The sequence below is a fragment of the Chiloscyllium plagiosum genome, unplaced genomic scaffold (genome assembly GCF_037043375.1).
Source record: "Chiloscyllium plagiosum isolate Xiang-an unplaced genomic scaffold, Cpla_swu_hap1 HiC_scaffold_4, whole genome shotgun sequence".
In the NCBI taxonomy this organism is placed as follows: Eukaryota; Metazoa; Chordata; class Chondrichthyes; order Orectolobiformes; family Hemiscylliidae; genus Chiloscyllium; species Chiloscyllium plagiosum.
In genome coordinates, this window is record NW_028270142.1 from 40819569 (window position 1) to 40845133 (window position 25565).

Below are 25565 nucleotides of genomic sequence, written 5' to 3' on the forward strand. Positions count from 1 at the left end.
TACATTGACACTGAAAGGCCATTCAGCCCAACTAATCAGTGCCAGTGTTTATGCTGCACAGGAGCCTCCCCCTTACTTTCCTTACCTTGCAATTTTTGACCCATTTCTTCTTCACGTTCATCCAGTTTCTCTCTTAAATTCTTTTTGGTTATATTCTCAATTACGCCCCGTGATGGTGCCATGAGTATAGTGAATGGCAGAAAAGGCTCAAGGGGCTGAGTTTTCTACTCCCCTTTCTATTGTCAATGTTTCCATGTAAGATATGTCTTTTGAATTCCCTATTGTATTTATTAATGACCATCTTCTATTGATAGTCCCTAGTTTTATTCTCACCAACAAGTGGAACCTCAATTATCCAAGCATTCGATTATATGAATATCGGATTGTCCGGCAATATCGCAAGGTCCCTACGCTCAGCTAAATATATTATCCGGCATTCGATTATCCGGAATTCAATTAAATGAACAAAATACTCCCTGTCCGAGTCCTTCAGATAATCGAGGTTCCTCTGTATTTATATTTTCACATGTGGGAAAACCTTCAGTACGTAAACTTCTTTCATAATTTTAAATGCTTCCACCAGGTTCTCGAGGATAGAGAGATATTGAGGGATATTTGGTGATAGATAACTTACAAGTAAGCCTTGCCGAAAGAAGAATACCTGAATGGGGTATGGTGCCTGGTATAGATAGAGCATGCAGAACAGTTAAATCACAATTGAATTAATCTATTTTACTAACAAGTGTATTAATTAAGACAAATACTAAAAGGGAAGGGTTTAGACAGACACGGGCCAAATACTGGCCAATAGGAGTAGACTAATTTATGATATCTAGTTAGCATGGATGAGTTAGATCAAAGGATCTGTTTCGGTCCTGTACATCTTGATGACTTGGTGACTCAAAGTAGTTTGCAACTTGCTTATCACATTGTGTTTTTGTTATATTGTCTTACATGTGTGTAGTCTTATCCATTTTCATTAACTGGCATTGTTACTTATATACCATTTGACATTAGCAGAACATATAATTTACTAACTGGTTAATGAAGATACAAAATTAAAATTCATTACTAAAAAAGATCACTGAACAATAAAATATACATCACCTGGAAAAACTGTTCTGAGATGACAGGCTTCCTTTGGGGTCTGACAGATTATCTGAGTTGTGCTGACACTTTGAACCTCACAGCTCTGACCTGTGAGAAAAATGGAGAAAATAAGATTTGGAAAAGAAAATTGGGAGAATGGGTTTAATTCTGTGTAGAGTGTGAAAAGGGCTGTTTTGTGAAGTGAAAACAAGCTTTATTTTACTAATCAGCATGCATTAGACGTCAGATTCATTACTAATGATCAGAGATATGTTCAAATAAAAATAGGCTCACATCAGAGATTATTAACTGCATTCTCCAGTATTACATTTATATTTGATGAAAAAATTAGAGTTAGTGTTAGAGAATAGGACCAGGCTCATGCGAAGAACTAGGTGGATTTGGGAATTCTCTTCCATTGAGTGAAATTTGCAGATGTCTTGGAATATCCATTGAAGAAACAGCTTTTTCCTGTGTCAGCCTTGGATCAATCAGTCTAGCATTTTCAAAACTGTATCAGAAACATTTAGGTTCAAGTCCTAAATCAAAGATGTGAAAACCAAATTTGGGTTAACACTTCCAGTGCAATACTGTGGAACGCTGCACTGTTGTAGGTACCAGGATTGGAAAAATAGCAGGAAGTTCTACTTGGTCTTCTGGCTAATATCACATCATTGAAACAAATTATCTGTTCACTATGAGGAGAAAGTGAGGTCTGCAGATGCTGGAGATCAGAGATGGAAATGTGTTGCTGGAAAAGCGCAGCAGGTCAGGCAGCATCTAGGGAATAGGAGAATCGACGTTTCGGGCATTAGCCCTTCTTCAGGAATGAGGAAAGTTGGTCCAGCAGGCTAAGATAAAAGATAGGGAGGAGGGACTTGGGGGAGGGCGTCGGAAATGTGATAGGTGGAAAGAGGTCAAGGTGAGGGTGATAGGTCAGACTGGGGTGGGGGCGGAGAGGTCGGGAAGAAGATTGCAGGTTAGGAAGGCGGTGCTGAATTTGATGGATTTGACTGAGACAGGCTGGGGGGAGGGGAAATGAGGAAACTGGTGAAATCCGAGTTCATCCCTTGTGGTTGGAGGGTTCCTAGCCGGAAGATGAGGCGTTCTTCCTCCAATCGTCGTTTCGCTGTGGTCTGACGATGGAGGAGTCCAAAGACCTGCATATCCTTGGTGGAGTGGGAGGGGGAATTGAAATGTTGAGCTACAGGGTGGTTGGGTTGGTTGGTCCGGGTGTCCCAGAGGTGTTCTCTGAAACGCTCCGCAAGTAGGCGGCCTGTCTCCCCAATATAGAGGAGGCCACATCGGGTGCAAAGGATGCAATAGATGATATGTGTGGAGGTACAGGTGAATCTGTGGCGGATTTGGAAGTTTCCTTTGGGGCCTTGGAGGGAGGTGAGGGGGGAGGTGTGGGCGCAAGTCTTGCACCTCCTGCAGTTGCAGGGGAAGGTGCCGGGAGTGGAGGTTGGGTTGGTGGGGGGTGTGGATCTGACGAGGGAGTCACGGAGGGAGTGGTCTTTACGGAATGCCCCACCACCAAGGATATATTTCCCTCCCCTCCCCTATCAGCATTCCGTAAAGACCACTCCCTCCGTGCTCCCTCGTCAGATCCACACCCCCCACCAACCCAACCTCCACTCCCGGCACCTTCCCCTGCAACCGCAGGAGGTGCAAGACTTGCGCCCACACCTCCCCCCTCACCTCCCTCCAAGGCCCCAAAGGAAACTTCCATATCCGCCACAGATTCACCTGTACCTCCACACATATCATCTATTGCATCCTTTGCACCCGATGTGGCCTCCTCTATATTGGGGAGACAGGCCGCCTACTTGCGGAGCGTTTCAGAGAACACCTCTGGGACACCCGGACCAACCAACCCAACCACCCTGTAGCTCAACATTTCAATTCCCCCTCCCACTCCACCAAGGATATGCAGGTCTTTGGACTCCTCCATCGTCAGACCACAGCGAAACGACGGTTGGAGGAAGAACGCCTCATCTTCCGGCTAGGAACCCTCCAACCACAAGGGCTGAACTCGGATTTCACCAGTTTCCTCATTTCCCCTCCCCCCAGCCTGTCTCAGTCAAATCCATCAAATTCAGCACCGCCTTCCTAACCTGCAATCTTCTTCCCGACCTCTCCGCCCCCACCCCAGTCTGACCTATCACCCTCACCTTGACCTCTTTCCACCTATCACATTTCCGACGCCCCTCCTCCCTACCTTTTATCTTAGCCTGCTGGACCAACTTTCCTCATTCCTGAAGAAGGGCTAATGCCCGAAACGTCGATTCTCCTATTCCCTAGATGCTGCCTGACCTGCTGCGCTTTTCCAGCAACACATTTCCATATCTGTTCACTATCACAGTACTGTTTGCAGGAAGATTGGCTGTGACATGCCCTACACTAAAATGGTTACTACACATTAAAGTACCCCAGTGTCTATAAAGTAGGTTGGGGTGGTGAAATGTGTGATATAAGTTCTTCCATTCTTTTTCATTTTGCATACCTCCTACAGTAACTCTGGCAGGGGCATCTGTTTCATCAAAGAACCGGCCAGTCACAGTCAGGAGGGTTCCTCCTTCCACACTCCCGTCAGACGGATAGATCCCAGTCACCTCTTCAAAGATAGAAACACACATTATGTTTGGCCTTGCAAGCTTTCAGGACTATAATGCACTTCAAGTCAATCTCAGGGTCAAACATTTAAACTTCAACTGTTCGTATTTGATATTAAATGAATTGCATGTCAAGTTAGGATGGCTTTAATCTTAATTAATTCACAGGTTTAAATTGCAAGTAGCTGAAACTGGGAAAAAAGCAATAGATCACATCTGCTGAAATTCTAAAACAGGGTCAGAATATTCTGGAAACACTGCGGCCCAGATTTTCCCACTGGACAGTCATTGTTCTATTTGTGGGTTGGAGTTGCACATGGAGACCCTGCAGAAACCTCAGTGCAGCACACTCCCAAGGAATTCCCTGGGAAATTGAAGATTCCCGCAGAGGGTAGTACATATATGGAATGAGCTGCCAGAGGATGTGGTGGAGGCTGGTACAATTGCAACATTTAAGAGGCATTTGGATGTGTATATGAATAGGAAGGGTTTGGAGGGATATGGGCTGGGTGCTGGCAGGTGGGACTAGATTGGGTTGGGATATCTAGTCGGCATGGACGGGTTGGACCGAAGGGTCTGTTTCCGTGCTGTACATCTCTATGGCTCTATGACTCTATGATTCCACTAGTCAATTCCCCTGCGCCTGGAACACTCGGATTTAAATGAAATATTCTGAGAGTTCAGAGGGCTCTGATGAAATAAAGTAAAAAAGTTGATTTAGAAAATTTAGCCTATTAAATACACAGTCTAATTCCTGAGTAATTATTCAACTGATTCCACAGATCGTTACAGCACAGATCCTCAATTAAACCTCTCCAGACAACTTACACATCCCAGACACTGATCTAACACCTCCCAGGACCTGAGCTCCTTTATCAATTCTGGACCAGAATCCCCTCCATCCAGTCCAGACCCAATTCCGCTCCACCCACTCCAGACCGAACACCCCTGCACCAGCTGCGGACCCGACACCGCTGCACCCCTCCTGCAGCACCCACTCTGGACCTGACTCCCCTTTACCCATTCTGGATTTTACCCCCCTGCGCTCAGTCTGGATCCATCTGCCCTGCATCTGCTCCAGACCCGAATGCCTTCCATCCACTTCAGAACTGACTCTCCTGCACCTGGTCTTGATCTGACTGCCCTGCACCCTCCTTGGACCTGAAACCCTTTCATCTTTTCCATAAACTACCTACTTGCATCCATCTCACACTTCAGACCCAAAATGTCTTCACCACCTGCAATCTTACCCTCCTTTATCACATGCGACCTGACCCCATCACTCATTCCAGATCCGATATGCCAAGTGACTACCCACCCTGGTATCCACCCCCCCCCCCCCCCCCTTGCCCTGCCACTGGACCTGATCATTCCCACCCCACACCCCAACCCAAAACCCACATACCCTTGCTTCTGCCAGACTCGTTTTACATCTAACTGACCTTAGCACAGCATCATTTACTTGCCCGCTTCCTCCCACCAACCTTGTGAACTGCACCTTGGCACCTTACACCATCTGGCTGTTTATGCCCTACCCAGTAAGCAACATACTAAGTTGGCACCCCACCCTCTACACTTCTAGTAACATAATATTCACACTTAACTCACATACTTTTATGTTTGTCAGCAGCTGTCAAAGCTGTTGTCTGTGTTTCTGAATGTTTATATCAGAAAACAATGAAAAAAAGTCCTACATTGTCAGAATGGAAGCATTGGTCCACATTTCTGAACGATCTCTGATTGGAATCTTCTGTCAAAAAAGTGGACATGTCTCTGTTTTTAGAGGAAAAATGGATAATTTGGCAATTTACATGAGGTTACCACTCATAGAGTCAGAGAGCTGTACAGCACAGGAACAGGCCCTTTGATCCAACTCATCCATGCCGATCAGATGTGCTAACCTAATTTTGTCCCATTTGCCAGCATTTGGCCCATATCCCTCCAAACACTTCCTATTCATATACCCATCCAGATGCCTTTTAAATGCTATAATTGTACCAGTCTCCACCACTTCCTCTGGCAGCTCATTCCATACATGCACCACCCTCTGTGTGAAAGAAATTGCCCCTTAGGTCCCTTTTATATCTTTCCCCTCTCACCCTAAACTTCTGCCCTCTAGTTCTGGACTCCCCTACCCCAGGGAAAAGACTTTGTCTATCTATCCTGTCCGTGGCCCTCATAAACCTTGAAGAGGTCACCTTTCAGCTTCTGATGCTCCAGGGAAAACAGCCCCTGGAGCTATTCAGCCTCTCCCTATAGCTCAAACCCTCCAGCCCTGGCAACATCCCTGTAATTCTTTTCTGAACCCCTTCAAGTTTCACAGCATCCTTCCGATAGGAAGGAAACCTGAATTGCACACAATACTGTATTCCAAAACTGGCCTAACCAAACTCCTGTCCTTGCAAAGTCTGGCCCACCCTGTAAGTGTCTCTGGAGAGAATAAATAAGAACAGGTCAACATCTAAAACATCAATTTTTCACTTCTCTCCAAGGATACTGACTAACCAGCTAAGTGTCTTCCTGTTCTTCAACATATAGACAAGATGATAAGGGATCTGCACATTCACAGCTCTGCCTAGGAAGGAAGAGATCAGTCTCGCTCCAATCCATTGACCCCCATCACCATTTAACATAAAAATGTAGACTAAGAAAGGGACTGAGGGATATCTGAGGGAATTTCACTTTGAATCTAGAAATTTACACAGAAATAGTGTGCTTGGGCCAAACAATGTTAATCTCCACATGACATACAATGTTACCAACTCAATAACTATCCTGTTCCCAAATGTCTTTACAGGTGTCTCCTTTTCATTTAACCACATACCAAACCTGTTGACATGGTCTCAGTGAGCAGTGAAGGAAGTGAGGTATGTGTAAATAAAGCAGTGTGCATGGATCCAGAGTGAAAGCTTAAATCATGGGAAAGATGAAATCTTTGCACATTTGTAAATTCTTATATACAGTTATCGATGTGGAATTTTCTCTCTGTTTGGAGCCCAGAGGCTTGATCATCCACAACTGATGCTTCAATCCAAATATTCTTTTATGGCAATTCATGTTCTATTGGGATTTCTTTGAGCAAACAAACAAAACTTTTATGCTTTCAACTAAAATACTATTTTTACAGCTTTGCTACAATACTACAGCAGATGAAGATAAATAAAGCAAGTTAATGGGTTTTGCTAAACTTCCATCTCTGCTTTCAGAGTCATCCCACATTGAGGGCTCTAGTGAATAGTTCTCAACTGCACTCTGAACTCTAGCCCAGAGTTAGACCCGGTTCCATGTAGCATGGGTTCAGTCGAGGCTTGGTGGGATCCCAATTAAAACAATAGCTGCCAACAGCTGGTGAGGGGCAGAGTCACCTGGAACAGGAAAAGATGGGTTGGTGCAATTATTTAATTGAAATTTAAAGATCCGCAGGAAATTGGAGAAAACATTCTCCCTCCACCTAGGCATTGTTTGACTTACTAACTGTCCAATCTGTGGATGAATTGGGATGGGGGGAGGTTGGTCAGTCTATGTGCAGAGTGAGAAGGTGGCGGAGGTACATGACCAGATCTGTCCTTGGAGAAAGTGAGTACTGCAGATGCTGGAGGTCAGAATCAAGAGTCTGGTGCTGGAAAAGCACAGCAGGTCAGGCAGCATCTGAGGAGCAGGAGAGTTGGTGTTTTGGGCGTAAGCCCTTAATCAGGAATGAGTCTTGTGGGCCAAGGAGGGGCTGAGAGATATATAGGAAGGGGCGGGGCGGGGGGGAGGCTGGGGTGAAGGTAGCTGGGAATGTGATAGGTAGATGAAGGTGGTGGGCGGGGGAAGTGATAGGTCGGAGAGGAGAGTGGAGCAGAATGGTGGGCAGGAACATGGACAGGTCAAGAGGGCAGTGCCGAGTTGGAGGCTTGTGACTGGGGTAAGGTTGGGGAAAGGGAAATGAGGAAACTGGTGAAAGCCACATTGATCCTGTGTGGTTGCAGGGTCCCAAGGCGGAAGATGAGGCTTTCTTCCTCCAGGCGTCGGGTGGTTAGGGTTTGGCGATAGAGGAGGTCCGAGGGGGGAGTAAAAGTGTTCAACCACAGAGTGGTGGAATTGGTTGGTGTGGGTGTAACAGAGATGTTCTCTGAAATGATCTACAAGTTGATGTCCTGTCCCCCCGATGTATAGGAGACCACATCGGGTGCAATGGATACAGTAGATGACATTTGTGGAAGTACAGGTAAATTTCTATTGAACGTGGAAGGATCCTTTGGGGCCTTGGACGGAGGTGAGGGGGGAGGTGTGGGTGCAGGTTTTGCACTTCCTGTGGTGCCGGGGAGTGGGGTGTGGGCTGGTGGGAGGCATGGATCAGACAAGGGAGTCGTGGAGGGAATGGTCTCTCCGAAACATTGATACAGGTGGGGAGGGAAATATATCCCTAGTAGTGGGGTCTGTTTATAGGTGGCAGAAGTGGTGGAGGATGTTGTAGTGTATACAGATCGCATTATCCTCCACCACTTCTGCTACAAACAGACCCAAAATGTCAATTCTCCTGCTCTTCAGATGCTGCCTAACCTTTTGTAATTTTCCATCGCCACACTCTCGACTCAGATCTGCCTTTGGTAGAGTAGGAACGTGCCATCAGCATTCTAAGACAATGAATTCCCCCTTACCTCAAAGCACACTTTAACAGTAGAGATCCCAGGATGGCACATGAGCCCATTCCCCGCGAGACCAGGTCTCACCATAGAATATTGATGCCAAGGGTGGAACTTTCCACTCCTTTAGTGACAAGGGCAATGGTAAATATGTTGGGAAAATACTGTGAAGATGGAAGAGTCAGATTCTTGATGTGGAGAAAATAATTCTGATTTTTCTCCTTTGTGTTTAACCAGATTCTGAACTCTCTGTTTAATGAGCAGTGACTACATAATTTCCATTATGTAATCCTCCAATCTGAAAAACAACCCTCCATCATCACCCTCTTTTACCTTTGAGCCAGTTCTGTATCCAAATGGCTAGTTCTCCCTGTATTCCGTGAGATCTAACCTTGCTCACCAGTCTCCCATGGGGATCCTTGTCGGAAGCCTTGCTGAAGTCCATATAGATCACATCTACCGCTCTGCCTTCATCAATCCTCTTTGTTTATTCTTCAAAAAACTCATTCAAATTTGTGAGACATGATTTCCCATGCACAAAGCCATGTTGACTATCCCTAATTAGTTCTTGCCTCTCCAAATACATGTACATCCTGTCCCTCAGGATTCCCTCCAACAACTTGCCCACCACCAACATCAGGCTCACCGGTTTTAGTTCCCTGGCTTGTCCTTTCCACCTTTCTTAAATAGTAGCACCACGTTAGCCAAACTCCAGTCTTCCAGCACCTCACCTGTGACTATCAATGATACAAATATCTCAGCAAGAGGCCCAGCAATCACTTTGCTAGCTTTCCACAAGAGTTCTAGGGTACACCTGATCAGGTCCTGGGGATTTATCCACTTTTATGCATTTCAAGACATCCAGCACTTCATCCTCTGTAATATGGACATTTTTCAAGACGTCACCATCTATTTCCCTATATTCTATATCTTCCATGTCCTTTTCCAGAGTAACTACTGATGCAAAATACGTGTTTAGTATCTCCCACATCTCCTGCAGCTCCACAGAAAGGCTGCGTTGCTGAGCTTTGAGGGGCCCTATTCTCTCCCTAGTTACCCTTTTGTCCTTAAGTTATTTGTAAAATCCCTTTGGATTCTCCTTAACTCTACTTGCCAAAGCTATCTCATGTCCCCTTTTTGCCATCCTGATTTCCCTCTTAAGTATACTCCTACTGCCTTTATACTCTAAGGATTCACTCGATCTATCCTGTTTATACCTGACATATGCTTCCTTCTTTTTCTTAACCAAACCCAGCATTCTCTATACCTACCAGCCTTTCCTTTCACCCTAACAGGAATATACTGTCTCTGCACTCTCGTTATCTCAGTTCTGAAGGCTTCCCATTTTCCAGCCATCCCATTACCTGTAAACATATGCCCCCAATCAGTTTTTGAAAGTTCTTGCCTAATATCGTCAAAAATAGCCTTTCTTCGATTTAGAACTTCAACTATCCTTTTCCAACACCATTTTAAAACTAATAGAATTATGGTCGCTGGCCTCAAAGTGCTCCCCCACTGACACCTTAGTCACCTGCCCTACCTTATTTCCCAAGAATAGGTCAGGTTTCGCACCTTCCAAAGTACGCATACCCACATATTGAATCAGAAAATTGTCTTGTACACACTTAACAAATTCCTCTCCATCTAAACCCTTAACACTATCGCAGTCCCAGTCTACGTTTGGAAAGTTAAAATCTCCTCCCATAACCATCTTATTATTCTTACAGATAACTGAGATCTCCTCACAAATTAGTTTCTCAATTTCCCTCTGACTATTAGGGGGTCTATAATACAATCTCAATAAGGTGACCATCTCTTTCTCATTCCACCCAATCCCTACAAGGTTATTCAGCCAATCGAGTCCACACCAACCGTCCAAAGAGCATTCTACCCCGAATCACCCTCTTGCCCTATCACCATAACCCTGCATTTCTCATAGTTAACCCACCTAGCCAACACATCCCTGGACACTGTAGCATGACCAATCCATGTAACCTGCATATCTTTCGACTCTGGAAGGAAACTGCAACATCTGGAGGAAACCCACGCAGACACAGGGAGAATGTGCAAACTCCACAGAGTCACCCAAGGGTGGAACAGAACCTGGTCCCTTGTGCTGTGGGGCAGCAGTGCTAACCACTGAACCCCCATGCCCCCTACACTAACCTCTGCCCTCGATTCTCTTGAATTTCTGGTATGCTGGTGGTGTTTTCCACTGTGAAGACTGATGCAAACTGCTTCTTCAATTCCTCTGTTATTTCTTTGTTCCCTATTCCTAATTCTCCAGTCTCATTTTCCACCAATCCAATATCTACTTCTACCTCTTTCTTACATTTTGCATATCTAGAAAGCCTCTTGCAACCATCTTTTATATGACTCACTCCCTTACACTCATTATTTCGTTTTGTCCCTAATTATTGATTTTTAGCCATCCTCTGTTAGTTTTTAAAAGGCTTCCCAATACTGTGGCTTCCAATTAAACTTTATCAAATTGTCTGCTTTTTCTTGTGCATTTATTCTGTCCCTGACTTCCCTTGATTCTTCTTCCTTGGGATAAATTTATTCTGTGCCTCTCGAATTACTCCCAGAAACATCTGCCATTGTTGCTGCACTATCTTTCCCACTAAGCTCTCCTTCCAATCAACTCTGGCTAGCTTTTCCCTCATGTCTTTAGTTACCAATTACACAATTGGAAAACTGTGACATCTGATTCCAGCTACTCCCTCTCAAACTGCAGGGTGAATTCTATCACATTTTGATCACCTTAAGCTCTCTGAACAAGTCTCCATCATTACATATCACCAAATCTGAATCACCTGTTCCTAAAGTGCTCTACCACAAGCTGCTCCAAAAAATGCCATCTCGTAGACATTCCACAGATTCCTTTTTCTACTATCAACTTGATTTTGCCAGCCCACCTCCAAATTGAAGTTCCCATGATTATTGTAATAATACCTTTTCTATCTCCTAATTTATTTTCTGCCCTACGTCTTGACTGTTGCTAGGAGGGCTGGACATAACTCAACTCTACTCACACAGATTCTATACCTTCTGACTCTAAATCACTTGTTGCAGTCAATTTAACTTTATTTCCTATTAACAAGGAAACCTCATTCCCTCTGTTCAGCTGACTGTACTTTCAATAGGATAAGTACCTTTGGAAATTTAGATCCCAGCCCTGATCCCCTTTCAGCTGAAGTCCCCTGAGATACCCAAAATGTCATACCTTCCATTTCAATCAGCATTAGAAGCTCATTTATCTTGTTTTGTATACTGCTTGCATTTAAGTATAACACCCCCAAGTCCAGCAATGACCACCCCTTCTCATAGTTTACCAAAAGTTAGATTCTTGACCTTTTCAATAGACTCTGTCCAATTACTTGTTCTGGAAACTTTAATAACATCTCCTAATCTCTCCCTACTGTAACCAGTTTAAAGTCCTTATGAACACCCTGTTCAGCCTTTTCACTAGGATCCTTCTCCTGAATTGGTTCTGGTAGAATATGGTAAAAACAATGACTGCAGATGCTGGAAACCAGATCTGGATCAGTGGTGCTGGAAGAGCACAGCAATTCAGGCAGCATCCGAGGACAGGCAAAATCGACGTTTCGGGCAAAAGCCCTTCATCAGGAATAAAGGCAGAGAGCCTGAAGCATGGAGAGATAAGCTAGAGGAGGGTGGGGGTGGGAGAGAGTGGCATAGAGTACAATAGGTCAGTGGGGAAGGAGATGAAGGTGATAGGTCAGGGAGGAGAGGGTGGAGTGGATAGGTGGAAAAGGAGCTGGGCAGGTCGGACAAGTCCGGACAGGTCAGGGGATCGAGTTTCTGGAGGTTAGAAGCTAGGATGAGGTGGGGGAAGGGGAAATGAGGAAACTGTTAAAATCCACATTGATGCCCTGGGGTTGAAGTGTTCCGAGGCGCAAGATGAGGCGTTCTTCCTCCAGGCGTCTGGTGGTGAGGGAGCGGCGGTGGAGGAGGCCCAGCACCTCCATATCCTCGGCAGAGTGGGAGGGGGAGTTGAAATGTTGAGCCACTGGGCGATGTGGTTGATTGGTGCGGGTGTCTCGGAGATGTTCCCTAAAGCGCTCTGCTAGGAGGCGTCCAGTCTCCCCAATGTAGAGGAGACCGCATCGGGAGCAACGGATACAATAGATGATATTAGTGGATGTGCAAGTAAAACTTTGATGGATGTGGAAAGCTCCTTTGGGGCCTTGGATGGAGGTGAGGGAGGAGGTGTGGGCGCAGGTTTTACAGTTCCTGCGGTGGCAGGGGAAAGTGCCAGGATGGGAGGGTGGGTCGTAGGGGGGCGTGGACCTGACCAGGTAGTCACGGAGGGAACGGTCTTTGCGGAAGGCGGAGAGGGGTGGGGAGGGAAATATATCCCTGGTGGTGGGGTCTGTTTGGAGGTGGCGGAAATGTCGGCGGATGATTTGGTTTATGCGAAGGTTGGTAGGGTGGAAGGTGAGCACCAGGGGCGTTCTGTCCTTGTTGCGGTTGGAGGGGTTGGGTCTGAGGGCGGAGGTGCGGGATGTGGATGAGATGCGTTGGAGGGCATCTTTAACCACGTGGGAAGGGAAATTGCGGTCTCTAAAGAAGGAGGCCATCTGGTGTGTTCTATGGTGGAACCGCTCCTCCTGGGAGCAGATACGGCGGAGGCGGAGGAATTGGGAATACGGGATGGCATTTTTGCAAGAGGTAGGGTGGGAAGAGGTGTAATCCAGGTAGCTGTGGGAGTCGGTTGGTTTGTAGAAGATGTCAGTGTCAAGTCGGTCGTCACTGATGGAGATGGAGAGGTCCAGGAAGGGGAGGGAGGTGTCAGAGATGGTCCAGGTAAATTTAAGGTCAGGGTGGAATGTGTTGGTGAAGTTGATGAATTGCTCAACCTCCTCGCGGGAGCACGAGGTGGCGCCAATGCAGTCATCAATGTAGCGGAGGAAGAGGTGGGGAGTGGTGCCGGTGTAATTACGGAAGATCAACTGCTCTACGTAGCCAACAAAGAGACAGGCATAGCTGGGGCCCATACGTGTGCCCATGGCTACCCCTTTGGTCTGGCCTCCAAGACTTCCGTTTCCCCGGCCCCCAACACCTCATCTTCACCATGGATATCCAATCCCTCTACACCTCCATCCGCCATGACCAGGGCCTCCAAGCCCTCCGTTTTTTCCTCTCCCGACGTTCCCAACAGTACCCCTCCACCGACACTCTCATTCGTTTGGCCGAACTGGTCCTCACCCTTAACAATTTCTCCTTTGAATCCTCCCACTTCCTCCAGACCAAAGGGGTAGCCATGGGCACACGTATGGGCCCCAGCTATGCCTGTCTCTTTGTTGGCTATGTAGAGCAGTTGATCTTCCGTAATTACACCGGCACCACTCCCCACCTCTTCCTCCGCTACATTGATGACTGCATTGGCGCCACCTCGTGCTCCCGCGAGGAGGTTGAGCAATTCATCAACTTCACCAACACATTCCACCCTGACCTTAAATTTACCTGGACCATCTCTGACACCTCCCTCCCCTTCCTGGACCTCTCCATCTCCATCAGTGACGACCGACTTGACACTGACATCTTCTACAAACCCACCGACTCCCACAGCTACCTGGATTACACCTCTTCCCACCCTACCTCTTGCAAAAATGCCATCCCGTATTCCCAATTCCTCCGCCTCCGCCGTATCTGCTCCCAGGAGGAGCGGTTCCACCATAGAACACACCAGATGGCCTCCTTCTTTAGAGACCGCAATTTCCCTTCCCACGTGGTTAAAGATGCCCTCCAACGCATCTCATCCACATCCCGCACCTCCGCCCTCAGACCCAACCCCTCCAACCGCAACAAGGACAGAACGCCCCTGGTGCTCACCTTCCACCCTACCAACCTTCGCATAAACCAAATCATCCGCCGACATTTCCGCCACCTCCAAACAGACCCCACCACCAGGGATATATTTCCCTCCCCACCCCTCTCCGCCTTCCGCAAAGACCGTTCCCTCCGTGACTACCTGGTCAGGTCCACGCCCCCCTACGACCCACCCTCCCATCCTGGCACTTTCCCCTGCCACCGCAGGAACTGTAAAACCTGCGCCCACACCTCCTCCCTCACCTCCATCCAAGGCCCCAAAGGAGCTTTCCACATCCATCAAAGTTTTACTTGCACATCCACTAATATCATCTATTGTATCCGTTGCTCCCGATGCGGTCTCCTCTACATTGGGGAGACTGGACGCCTCCTAGCAGAGCGCTTTAGGGAACATCTCCGAGACACCCGCACCAATCAACCACATCGCCCAGTGGCTCAACATTTCAACTCCCCCTCCCACTCTGCCGAGGATATGGAGGTGCTGGGCCTCCTCCACCGCCGCTCCCTCACCACCAGACGCCTGGAGGAAGAACGCCTCATCTTCCGCCTCGGAACACTTCAACCCCAGGGCATCAATGTGGATTTTAACAGTTTCCTCATTTCCCCTTCCCCCACCTCATCCTAGCTTCTAACCTCCAGAAACTCGATCCCCTGACCTGTCCGGACTTGTCCGACCTGCCCAGCTCCTTTTCCACCTATCCACTCCACCCTCTCCTCCCTGACCTATCACCTTCATCTCCTTCCCCACTGACCTATTGTACTCTATGCCACTCTCTCCCACCCCCACCCTCCTCTAGCTTATCTCTCCATGCTTCAGGCTCTCTGCCTTTATTCCTGATGAAGGGCTTTTGCCCGAAACGTCGATTTTGCCTGTCCTCGGATGCTGCCTGAATTGCTGTGCTCTTCCAGCACCACTGATCCAGATCTGGTAGAATATGTCGCAATGGTCCAGTTCCCTCCTGTCTCAATGGTTATGCTAATGCCCCACGAAATGGAATCCCTCTTTCCCACACTATTCCTTTAGCCAAGTGTTTACTTCCCATCTTATCTCTTTGCCAATTTAGTTCCAGGATAGCCTAGTGGTATTATTGCTGGAATGTTAATCCAGAGATCCAGATAATGTTCTGGGACGGTAGGATTGAATCCTGCCATGGCAGATGGTGGAATTTGAATTCAACATTAAAAAATCTGGAATTAAGAGTCTAATGATGACCATAAATCCATTGTCGATTATCAGAAAAACCCATTAGTTCATTAATGCTGTACAGAGAAGGAAACTGCCATCCTTACCTGGTCTCACCTCCATGTGATTCCACACCCACTCTTACTTGCCCTCTTGGCATTTAGGGATGGGCAATAAATGCTGATCTAACTAGCAATGCTCATACCCCAGGAATATAAAAAAAAGGACATTATGCTTATGTTGTTGGTGCTAATATAGACCACAACAACTAGATCTTGCTCCTCCCTCTCCTGTATCCTTTCAAGCCAACTCCGGGTGTCCTTTACCTTGGCACCAGGTTGGCTTGATCCTGCTCACAAAGGATGCTATCTGTCCCCATCATTATAAAATCCACTACCACTGTCAGTTTTCATTGTGCTCCCCCTCCGCTCCCACCCCCCACCCCCCATCCTCCTCCTGCCTGCTTGAATGGTATTCTGGACCATGGTGCAGTGATCAGAATGAACATCCTCCCAGCTGATTCTTTCCTCAACTATACGGGAAGCAAATACCTCACACCTGTTGAACAAGGTCAAGATCAAAGTTGCCTCGAATGCTATGTTCAGGACCCCTCTACCTCACTTGTTATACTCTCCTGTCCCTGATCAGCAGTCAAATTTGAAATATTTAAGCTATAGGGTGTGACTGTCTGAAACACAGAATCAAGAACCTTAAGTTCCTCAAGTCCCAGAGACTGATGTCATGGTTGTTCACAGTGGAGTCCACTAGCTCCCACATCATGCCACAGCAACAAATCGCCTGACCAACCATTTCTAATGTATTTATTTAGGTCTTATTTATTTGTTTAAAAATATTCTCATACAATCCCTAAATTATTGTACTCATTTCTGTATCTACTACAATTTATTACGATGATGAGTTCTGAAGAAGGGTCACTGGATCCAAAATGTTAACGCTGCCTTCTCTCCACAGATGCTGTCAGGCCTGCTGAGGTTTTCCAGAAAATTCTGGTTTCGTTTCTGATTTCCACTGGCTACTGTTTTCTCGGGGGTTTTTTTGTCTAGTATTAGTTTAGGTTAGTCCCTAATGTAAGATCCTTACCAGGCAATCAGGCATGGCTTCTCTGTGATGCCTTGCCCCCACTCGCACAAGTCTGGACATAGTCTCTGCTCCTTCCCAGAATGCTTCATGGTGACACTAACTGCCAGGATACTCTTACCAAAATGCTTCAGTGATAATGACTGCGAGGACATTCTTCCCAGATGCAATGAATTTTCTCTTCCTAGATCTCCTGACTAACTGTTCTAGTTCAGCGGAATGGCTTCAGTTAGAATCTAGGTTGGTGTGTAAGTACGGTGTACCTAAACTATGTGGATTGCAGTGGTTCAAGAAGGCTTTCCTCTACCTTTTGAAAGGTAGTTACGGTTGGATAATAAATGCCATTTTGCTAGCAACAGCCACCATCCCATGAACCAGAACAAGCAACTCAACGCAATGAATTCATTCAGGAATACCGAATTTGAGAGGGATCCATCAACTCTGCACAAGCTCAACCAATCAGATACGATCACTTCAGTTTGAAGTATTGTAATCACCAGCTTGTAACCAAACATGTAACAAAACAAGCTTGTTATAGTCACTGAGATTGTACCCAAATTGTTTATCCATCAAATCCTCATTAGCAGCCAGTAATAGGGTACAGACTTCTGTGGATAACGAAAAACGCTGCTACGATGTAATTCTCACATCTACTGTGAAGGACCGCCAGATCAGACCAAACCACTCAATGGGAAAAGAAAAAATGGGGTTGACCTTGCGAGTATGTGGATCTGCAGGTAGCGAATCCATGAATAACGAGAAGTGATTTGATTTACAACATGTTTTAACAGAGTAGAGAGTTTTTAACAACAGAGGCCCAGTGGCAGGAGGGAAGGTAAACAAAGGCACACAAATGTAAGATTTTTGGTAATCAGAGGAGAAAGTGGGATTTTTTTTAGTGCAGTGAGTTGTGATCAGGGATATATTGCCTGTAAGACATGGCAGAAGCAATCTCAATAGTAACTTCAGGAGTATTTTGGATCAGTACTCAAATTAGCACAAAAACAGCTATGGTGAAAGGGCAAGGGAAATGGGATTAATTGGGTGATGATGAGCTATGTGGTCTTCTTCAAAATGATAAGATTTGATTACATAGTCATATCTAGACAACAACATCTCACTTCAGTAACACACAATACCTTTCTTTGTGTTCCTTTCTTTTTCTGCAATTATTGCAAAGCCAATAATATCCTTTGAACACCAGGAATTTTATGGATATATCTTGAAACAAATCCTGCACCCAGATAAGAACAAAGAACAAAGAAAATTTACAGCCCAGGAACAGGCCCTTCAGTCTCCAAGCCTGAGCCGATCCAAATGTACTGTCAAAACCTGTCGGTCAATTCCTAAGCATCTGTATCCCTCTACTCCCCATCTACTCATGCATTTATCCAGATGCATCTTAAATGAATCTACCGTGCCTGCTTCTACCATCCCTGCTGGCAACGTGTTCCAAACGCCCACCACTCTCTGTGTGAAGTTCTTGCCACATGTATCCCCCTTAAACTTTCCACCTCTCAGCTTGAAAGCGTGACCTCTCGTTATTGAATCCTTTACCCTGGGAAAAAGCTTGTCTCTATCCACTCTGTCTATACCGTTCATGGTTTTATAAACCTCAATCAGGTCCCCCTCAATCGCCTTTTTTCGAGTGAAAATAAACCTAACCTACTCAACCTCTCTTCATAGCTAGCACCTTCCATACCAGGCATCATCCTCGTAAACCTTCTCTGCACCCTCTCCAAAGTGTCCACATCCTTTTGGTAATGTGGCGACCAGAACTGTACATAGTATTCTAAATGCGGCCGAACCAATGTCTTTTCCAATATTCACATGACTTTCCAGCTCTTATATTCAATACCCCATCCAATGAAGGCAAACATACTATTTGCCTTCTTGACCACTCTATCCACCTGTGCAGCAACCTTCAGGGTACAATGGACCTGCACTCCCAGATCTCTCTGCCCATCAACTTTTCTCAAGGCTCTCTTCTGTTCATTGTATAATTCGCTCTAGAATTAGTCTTGCCTAAATGCATCACCTCACATTTGTCTGAATTGAAAACAAACTGCCACTTTTCTGCCCAACTCTCCAATCTATCTATATCCTCCTGTATTCTCTGACAGTCTCTTTTGCTTTCTGCTACTCCATCAATCTTCGTGTCATCTGCAAACTTGCTGATCATACCAACAGTGCCCTCTTCCAGATCATTTATGTATATTACAAACAACAATAGCCCCAACACTGATCCCTGTGGAACACCACTGGTCACCTTTCTGCATTTCAAGAAACTCCCTTCAACTACTACTCCCTGTCTCCTGTTACTCAACCAGTACTTTATCCATCTAGCTAGAACACCCTGCACACCATGTGACTTCACTTTCTCCATTAGTCTACCATGGGGAACCTTATCAAACACCTTACTAAAATCCATTTATATGACATCAACAGCCCTTCCTTCATCTAACAACTTGGTCACTTCCTTGAAGAACTCTATTAAGTTGGTAAGGCACAATCTCCCCCGCACAAAACTATGTTGCCTATCACTGATAAGCCCATTCTTTTCTAAATATAAATAGATCCTATCTCTTAGTACCCTCTCCAGCAACTTTCCCACCACCGACGTCAGGCTCACTGGTCTGTAGTTACCCAGAATATCCCTACTACCCTTCTTGTACAGGGGGACAACATGTGCAACCCTCCAGTCCTCCGGCACCTCATCTGTATTTAAGGATGCCACAAAAATATCTGTCAGGGCCCCAGCTATTTCCTCTCTCGCCTCCCTCAACAACCTGGGATAGATCCCATCCAGTCCTGGGGATTTGTCCACCTTAATAACCTCTAGCCTACCCAACACATCCTCCCTACTTATGTTAACATGATCCAGACAATGAAACTTTTATCTCTAATCTCAACATTCATCATGTTCTTCTCCTCAGTGAACACTGATGCAAAGTAATCATTCAGAATTTCACCCATACTCTCAGGTTCGATACACAGCCTTCCTTCATTATCCTTTAGTGGACCAATCCTTTGAGGAGAAAGTGAGGTCTGCAGATGCTGGAGATCTGAGCTGAAAATGTGTTGCTGGAACAGTGCAGCAGGTCAAGCAGCATCCAGGGAACAGGAGAATCGATGTTTCGGACATAAGCCCTTCTTCAGGAATGAGGAAAGTGTGTCCAGCAGGCTAAGATAAAAGATAGGGAGGAGGGACTTGGGGGAGGGGCATTGGATATGTGATAGGTGGAAAGAGGTCAAGGTGAGGGTGATAGGTCAGACTGGGGTGGGGGCGGAGAGGTCAGGAAGAAGATTGCAGGTTAGGAAGGCGGTACTGAGTTCGATGGATTTGACTGAGACAAGGTGGGGGGAGGGGAAATGAGGAAACTGTGAAATCCGAGTTCATCCCTTGTGGTTGGAGGGTTCCTAGGCGGAAGATGAGGGTGTTGAGCCACAGGGTGGTTGAGTTGGTTGGTCCGGATGTCTCAGAGGTGTTCTCTGAAACACTCCGCAAGTAGGCGGCCTGTCTCCCCAATATAGAGGAGGCCACATCGGGTGCAGAGGATGCAATAGATGATGTGGAGGTGCAGGTGAATCTGCGGCGGATATGGAAGTTTCCTTTGGGGCCTTGGAGGGAGGTGAGGGGGGAGGTGTGGGCGCAGGTCTTGCACCTCCTGTGGTTGCAGGGGAAGGTGCCGGGAGTGGAGGTTGGGTTGGTGGGGGATGTGGATCTGACGAGGGAGTCACGGAGGGAGTGGTCTTTACGGAATGCTGATAGGGGAGGGAAATATATCCTTGGTGGTGGGGTCCATTTGGAGGTGGCGGAAATGACGGCGGATGACACGCTGTACATGAAGATTGGTGGGGTGGTAGGTGAGGACCAGTGGGGTTCTGTCCTGGTGGCGGTTGGAGGGGTGGGGCTCAAGTGCGGAGGAGCAGGAAGTGGAAGAGATGCGGTGGAGGGCATTGTCGACCACGTCGGGGAGGAAATTGTGGTGCTTGAAGAAGGAGGCCATCTGGGTTGTACGTTTTTGGAACTGGTCCTCCTGGGAGCAGATGTGGCGGAAACGAAGGAATTGGGAGAATGGGATGGCGTGTTTACAGGGGGCAGGGTGGGAGGAGGTGTAGTCTAGGTAGCTGTGGGAGTCGGTCGGTTTGTAGTAGATGTCCGTGTTGATTCGGTCACCTGAGATAGAAATAGAAAGGTCGAGGAAGGGGAGGGAGGAGTCCGAGACTGTCCAGGTGAATTTGACGTCGGGGTGAAAGGTGTTGGTGAAGTGGATGAACTGTTCAACCTCCTCGTGGGAGCACGAGGCGGCGCAGATACAGTCATCGATGTAGCGGAGGAAAAGGTGGGGGGTGGGGCCAGTGTAGTTGCGGAAGATGGACTGTTCCAAATATCCTACGAACAGGCAGGCATAGCTGGGGCCCATGCGGGTGCCCATGGCTACTCCTTTGGTTTGGAGGAAGTGGGAGAATTGGAAAGAGAAGTTGTTCAGGGCGAGGACCAGTTCAGTCAGTCGAAGGAGGGTGTCAGTGGAAGGGTACTGGTTGGTACGGCGGGAAAGGAAGAAGCGGAGGGCTTTGAGTCCTTCGTGATGGGGGATGGAGGTGTACAGGGACTGAATGTCCATGGTGAAGATAAGGCGTTGGGGACCAGGGAAGCGAAAATCATGGAGGAGGTGGAGGGCATGGGTGGTGTCCCGAACGTAGGTGGGGAGTTCTTGGACTAAGGGGGACAGGACCGTGTCGAGGAATGCAGATATGAGTTTGGTGGGGCAGGAGCAGGCTGAGACAATGGGTGGGCCGGGGCAGTCAGGTTTGTGAATTTTGGGCAGGAGGTAGAAGTGGGCGGTGCGGGTTTGTGGGACTATGAGGTTGGAGGCGGTGGATGGGAGATCCCCTGAGGTGATGAGGTTATGGATGGTCTGGGAGATGATGGTTTGGTGGTGGGGGTGGGGTCATGGTCAAGGGGGCAGTAGGAGGAGGTATCTGCGAGCTGGCGTTTGGTCTCAGCGGTGTAAAGGTCGGTGCGCCAAACTACTACCGCACCTCCCTTGTCTGTTGGTTTGATAGTGAGGTTGGGGTTGCAACGGAGGGAGTGGAGGGCTGCGCGTTCTGAGGGTGAGAGGTTGGAGTGGGTGAGTGGGGTGGGGGAGTTCAGGTGGCGGTTAATATCGCGGCGGCAGTTGGCTGTGAAGAGTCGAGGGCAGGTAGGAGGCCAGCACAGGGTGTCCAGGTGGATGGGATGTGTTGGAGGCGTGAGAAGGGGTCGCCAGAGGGTGGGCAAGAGTCTTGGTTGAAGAAGTAGGCGCGGAGGCAAAGGCGGCAGAAGAATTGTTCGATGTCACGCTGCGTGTTGAACTCATTAATCTGAGAGCGTAGGGGAATGAAGGTGAGGCCTCTGCCGAGGACTGATCTTTCATCCTCAGAGAGGGGTAGGTCTGGCGGGATGGTGAAAACACGGCAGGGCTGGGAGCTAGGACCTAATGTGGGGCTGGAGCTGGGTGTGGGGGCGGGGTTAGGCCTGGGGGCAGGGATGGAGATTGGCGTGGGGGCGGGGTTAGACGTGGTGACGGGTATCGGCGTGGGGGCGGGGTTAAGTTTTCCAGGTGAATTTGAGGTCGGGGTGGAAGGTGTTGGTGACCAATCCTTTCTCTAGTTACCCGGTTGCTTCTTATATAAGAATAAAATGCTTTGGGATTCTCTTTAATTCTACTTGCTAAAGCTATTCCATGACCCCTTTTAGCCCGCTTGATTCCTCATTTAAGACTTGTCCTACTCTTCTGATATTCTTCCAAGGCCTGTTCTGTTCTTAGCTGCCTAGACCTTATGTACGCTTCCCTTTTCCTCTTGGCTAATCGTACAATTTCTCCTGTCATCCACGGTTCACAAATCTTGCCCCTCCTATTCTTTGCCTTTAACAGGACTTGCTTATCCTGCACTATCTTTAACCTATCTTTGAAAACCTCCTACATCTTAAATGTGGACTTCTCTTCAAATAGCTGTCCAATCCACATTTCTGAGCTCCTGCCTAATTTTGATGTAATTGGCCTTGGCCCAGTTTAGTACTCTTTCCTTAGGATCATTCTCTTCTTTATCTACGAATATTCTAAAACTTATAAAATTGTGGTCACTGTTCCCAAACAAATCCCCCACTGCAACTTATACCACCTATCCTGGCTCGTTCCCCAGTACCAGGTCCAATATGGCCCCTTCCCTCATCGGACTATTGACATACTGCTCTAGAAAACTCTCCTTGATGCTTCTTACAAATTCTACCCCATCCAGACTTCTGACGTTAAGTGTATCCCAGTCAATGTTGGGAAAATTAAAATCTCCCATCACCACTACCCTATTGTCTCTACATCTTTCCATAATCTGTTTACCTATTTGTGCTTCCAACTCACGCTCACTGTTGGGAGGCCTGTAATACAGCCCCAACAGTGTGACTGCACCCAGTTAGTGCAAGTTAGTGCAAGACATAGCATTAAAGTAAAGGAATGCAAATAAAGATCTCAAGCAGACCTCAGAGGTCTCACTGACCCTTCACCATCTCAAATCCAGTCTCTCAATAGACTGTGGGGGTAGGTTTATTTATTCTGCTGTTCTGAGCATGGAGTTACTCAAATGAAATATGCATTCTAACTGGAACACAGAACACCAATATATCCTTTGGGTATAATACCCACTGGGAAGGTGAGATCATTGGATTTGCAGTGTGTTGACCATATTCTCAACTTTTTCTCTACTCCTTTTTATGGCCATCTGCCCTCATATCACTTTTTATGACTCAGTAATAGTTTTTGTTTGTCAATACTCCTTTGAAATGCCAAGGGACATTTCACTAAGCTAAAGGTTTTATGTAAAAACAAACTTGTTGTTATTGTTTGATTACCATAACTAGTGTTATGGAGACAATACTGATGGATCATCCATGCAACGTAGTACTACATAGTGAGGTAAACAATCACAACTAGTTCCCCAAGTAAATTGTGATGCTCTTACCTGCATAGGTTTGAAACATGCTGAGTTTATTCAGGGAAGAAATGAAGTAAGTGTTCAGATTGGGCAAAGACCTGCAGTAAGAAAAAGTCAGGGAATTGTTAGAAAGAGAAAAGGACATCTATCAGACCTAAACATGTACAGTATTGTCAATTTGAAAACAGTTTTAATCTAATCTTGTGAAATAGAGCAAATACAAGGTAGTTTGGAATATATAGGAGAAAGTGAGGACTGCAGATGCTGGAGATCAGAGCTGAAAATGTGTTGCTGGAAAAGTGCAGCAGGTCAGGCAGCATCCAAGGAGCAGGAGATTTTTTTTTGGTGGTGGGAGGTGGGGTCATGGTCAAGGGGAAAGTAGGAGGAGGTGTCCGTGAGCTGGTGTTTAGCCTCAGCGGTGTAAAGGTCGGTGCGCCAAACTACTACGGCCCTCCCTTGTCTGCCGGTTTGATAGTGAGGTTGGGGTTGGAACGGAGGGACTGGAGGGTTGCACATTCTGAGGGTGAGAGGTTGGAGTGGGTGAGAGGGGTGGAGAGGTTGAAGCGGTTAATGTCGCGGTGGCAGTTGGCTATGAAGAGATCGAGGGCAGGTAAGAGGCCAGCACGCGGTATCCAGGTGGATGGGGTGTGTTGGTGGCGGGAGAAGGGGTCGTCAGAGGGTGGGCGAGAATCCTGGTTGAAGAAGTAGGCGCGGAGGCGAAGGCGGCGGAAGAATTGTTCGTTGTCTCGCCGCGTTTTGAACTCGTTAATCCGAGAGCGTAGGGGACTGAAGGTGAGGCCTCTCCTGAAGAAGGGCTCAAGCCTGAAACGTCGATTCTCCTGCTCCTTGGATGCTGCCTGACCTGCTGCGCTTTTCCAGCAACACATTTTCAGTTTGGAATATATAGTTTGAAAGTGAACATTCTTTAGATGCTTGAATAACATCAGACTATATATTGCATGTAAATACACACAGACATGTCATTCTTGTATGCTTACCATCCTGGATGTATGTTATATCTAACAAAAAAATAAAGAACTGCTGGAAATCCGAAACAACTCGGGATAGGTAAAAGAAACAAACTATTTCACTACCAGCTCTATGTTAAAAGTTGAAAACCTTCAACATTTCTTAAGATATCCACTGAAAATTAAATTCTATGCTTTGTCCACAGCAATAATGTATGTGAGGCATGTGAAAAACAAGTAGTAACTGGCGCTTTGTAATTTCTGCTGTACAATAGCTTACTAGATATGCACCCTAGTGCATCAACGCACAACATTTGTTGCCATGTAATTACTATTGCAGAAACTTTAAATTCATACCTTATTACTTTCACTCCATTTCTTACCTTCCATGGCCATTGTCCAAAATAAAACTCACATTGTGGTGACCTGAAACAAACATTTATGAGATGACATACTATACCAGATACTGCATTTAGAATATAATATAGATCATAAATGCAATAAATATGAAACTTACCAACATATGTTCCCATCATTTTACAAGTCATCATGCCACTGTCACTGTACACATTGTCAAGTTTCAAACCATACCTACAGTTATAAAATAAAATCTTGCAGTTATTCAATAATTATATAAATATTGCTAATACAGCTCTTTGTCCAGTTCATTAGTTTAATTTAATGACTGAGTTTATGAAGGAAACCCTTTACTCATGGAGTATGCCTTACAACATGTTGTATCCTAAACTTCTAGAAAGCCTCTGCCAATGTTCCAGGTGAAATGTTGCCCATCAAACACAAAGGGATGAATTTTACTAGAAGTCAGCTGAGTATCGATTTTGTTCAGGTTTTCTTCCCATGACCTCAGGCAACTTAGTCATAGTGACACAGCACAGAAACAGACCCTTTGGTCTAATCAGTTCATGATAAACTGAATCCCAAACTAAACTCATCCCACCTGCCTGCTCCTGGCCCATATCTCTCCTTCTGATTCATTTACTTATCCAAATGTTTTTTTAAATGTTGTAATTGTACCTACATCCACCATTTCCTCAGAAAGTTATTTCACATGCGAACCACCTGTGCAAAAAATTTGCCTCTCATGTCTTTTTTAAACCTCTCTCCTTTCACCTTAAAAATGTGGCACCCTAGT

General features: G+C 46.4%; 1 protein-coding gene across 2 annotated transcripts in view; it reads right to left on the reverse strand.

Moving 5' to 3' along the window:
* LOC122549503 (fibrocystin-L-like) overlaps window positions 1-25565 on the reverse strand; it is a 243183-nt gene that overhangs the window by 199479 nt on the left and 18139 nt on the right. For both annotated transcript variants that reach the window (XM_087986185.1, XM_087986184.1), the window contains exons 9-13: window positions 24930-25003; window positions 24796-24838; window positions 23472-23542; window positions 3596-3706; window positions 1108-1197 (exon numbers count right to left, since the gene is read on the reverse strand). In XM_087986185.1, coding sequence (XP_087842311.1) covers window positions 1108-1197; window positions 3596-3706; window positions 23472-23542; window positions 24796-24838; window positions 24930-25003 — 389 coding nt within the window. The remainder of the gene's footprint in view (window positions 1-1107; window positions 1198-3595; window positions 3707-23471; window positions 23543-24795; window positions 24839-24929; window positions 25004-25565) is intronic.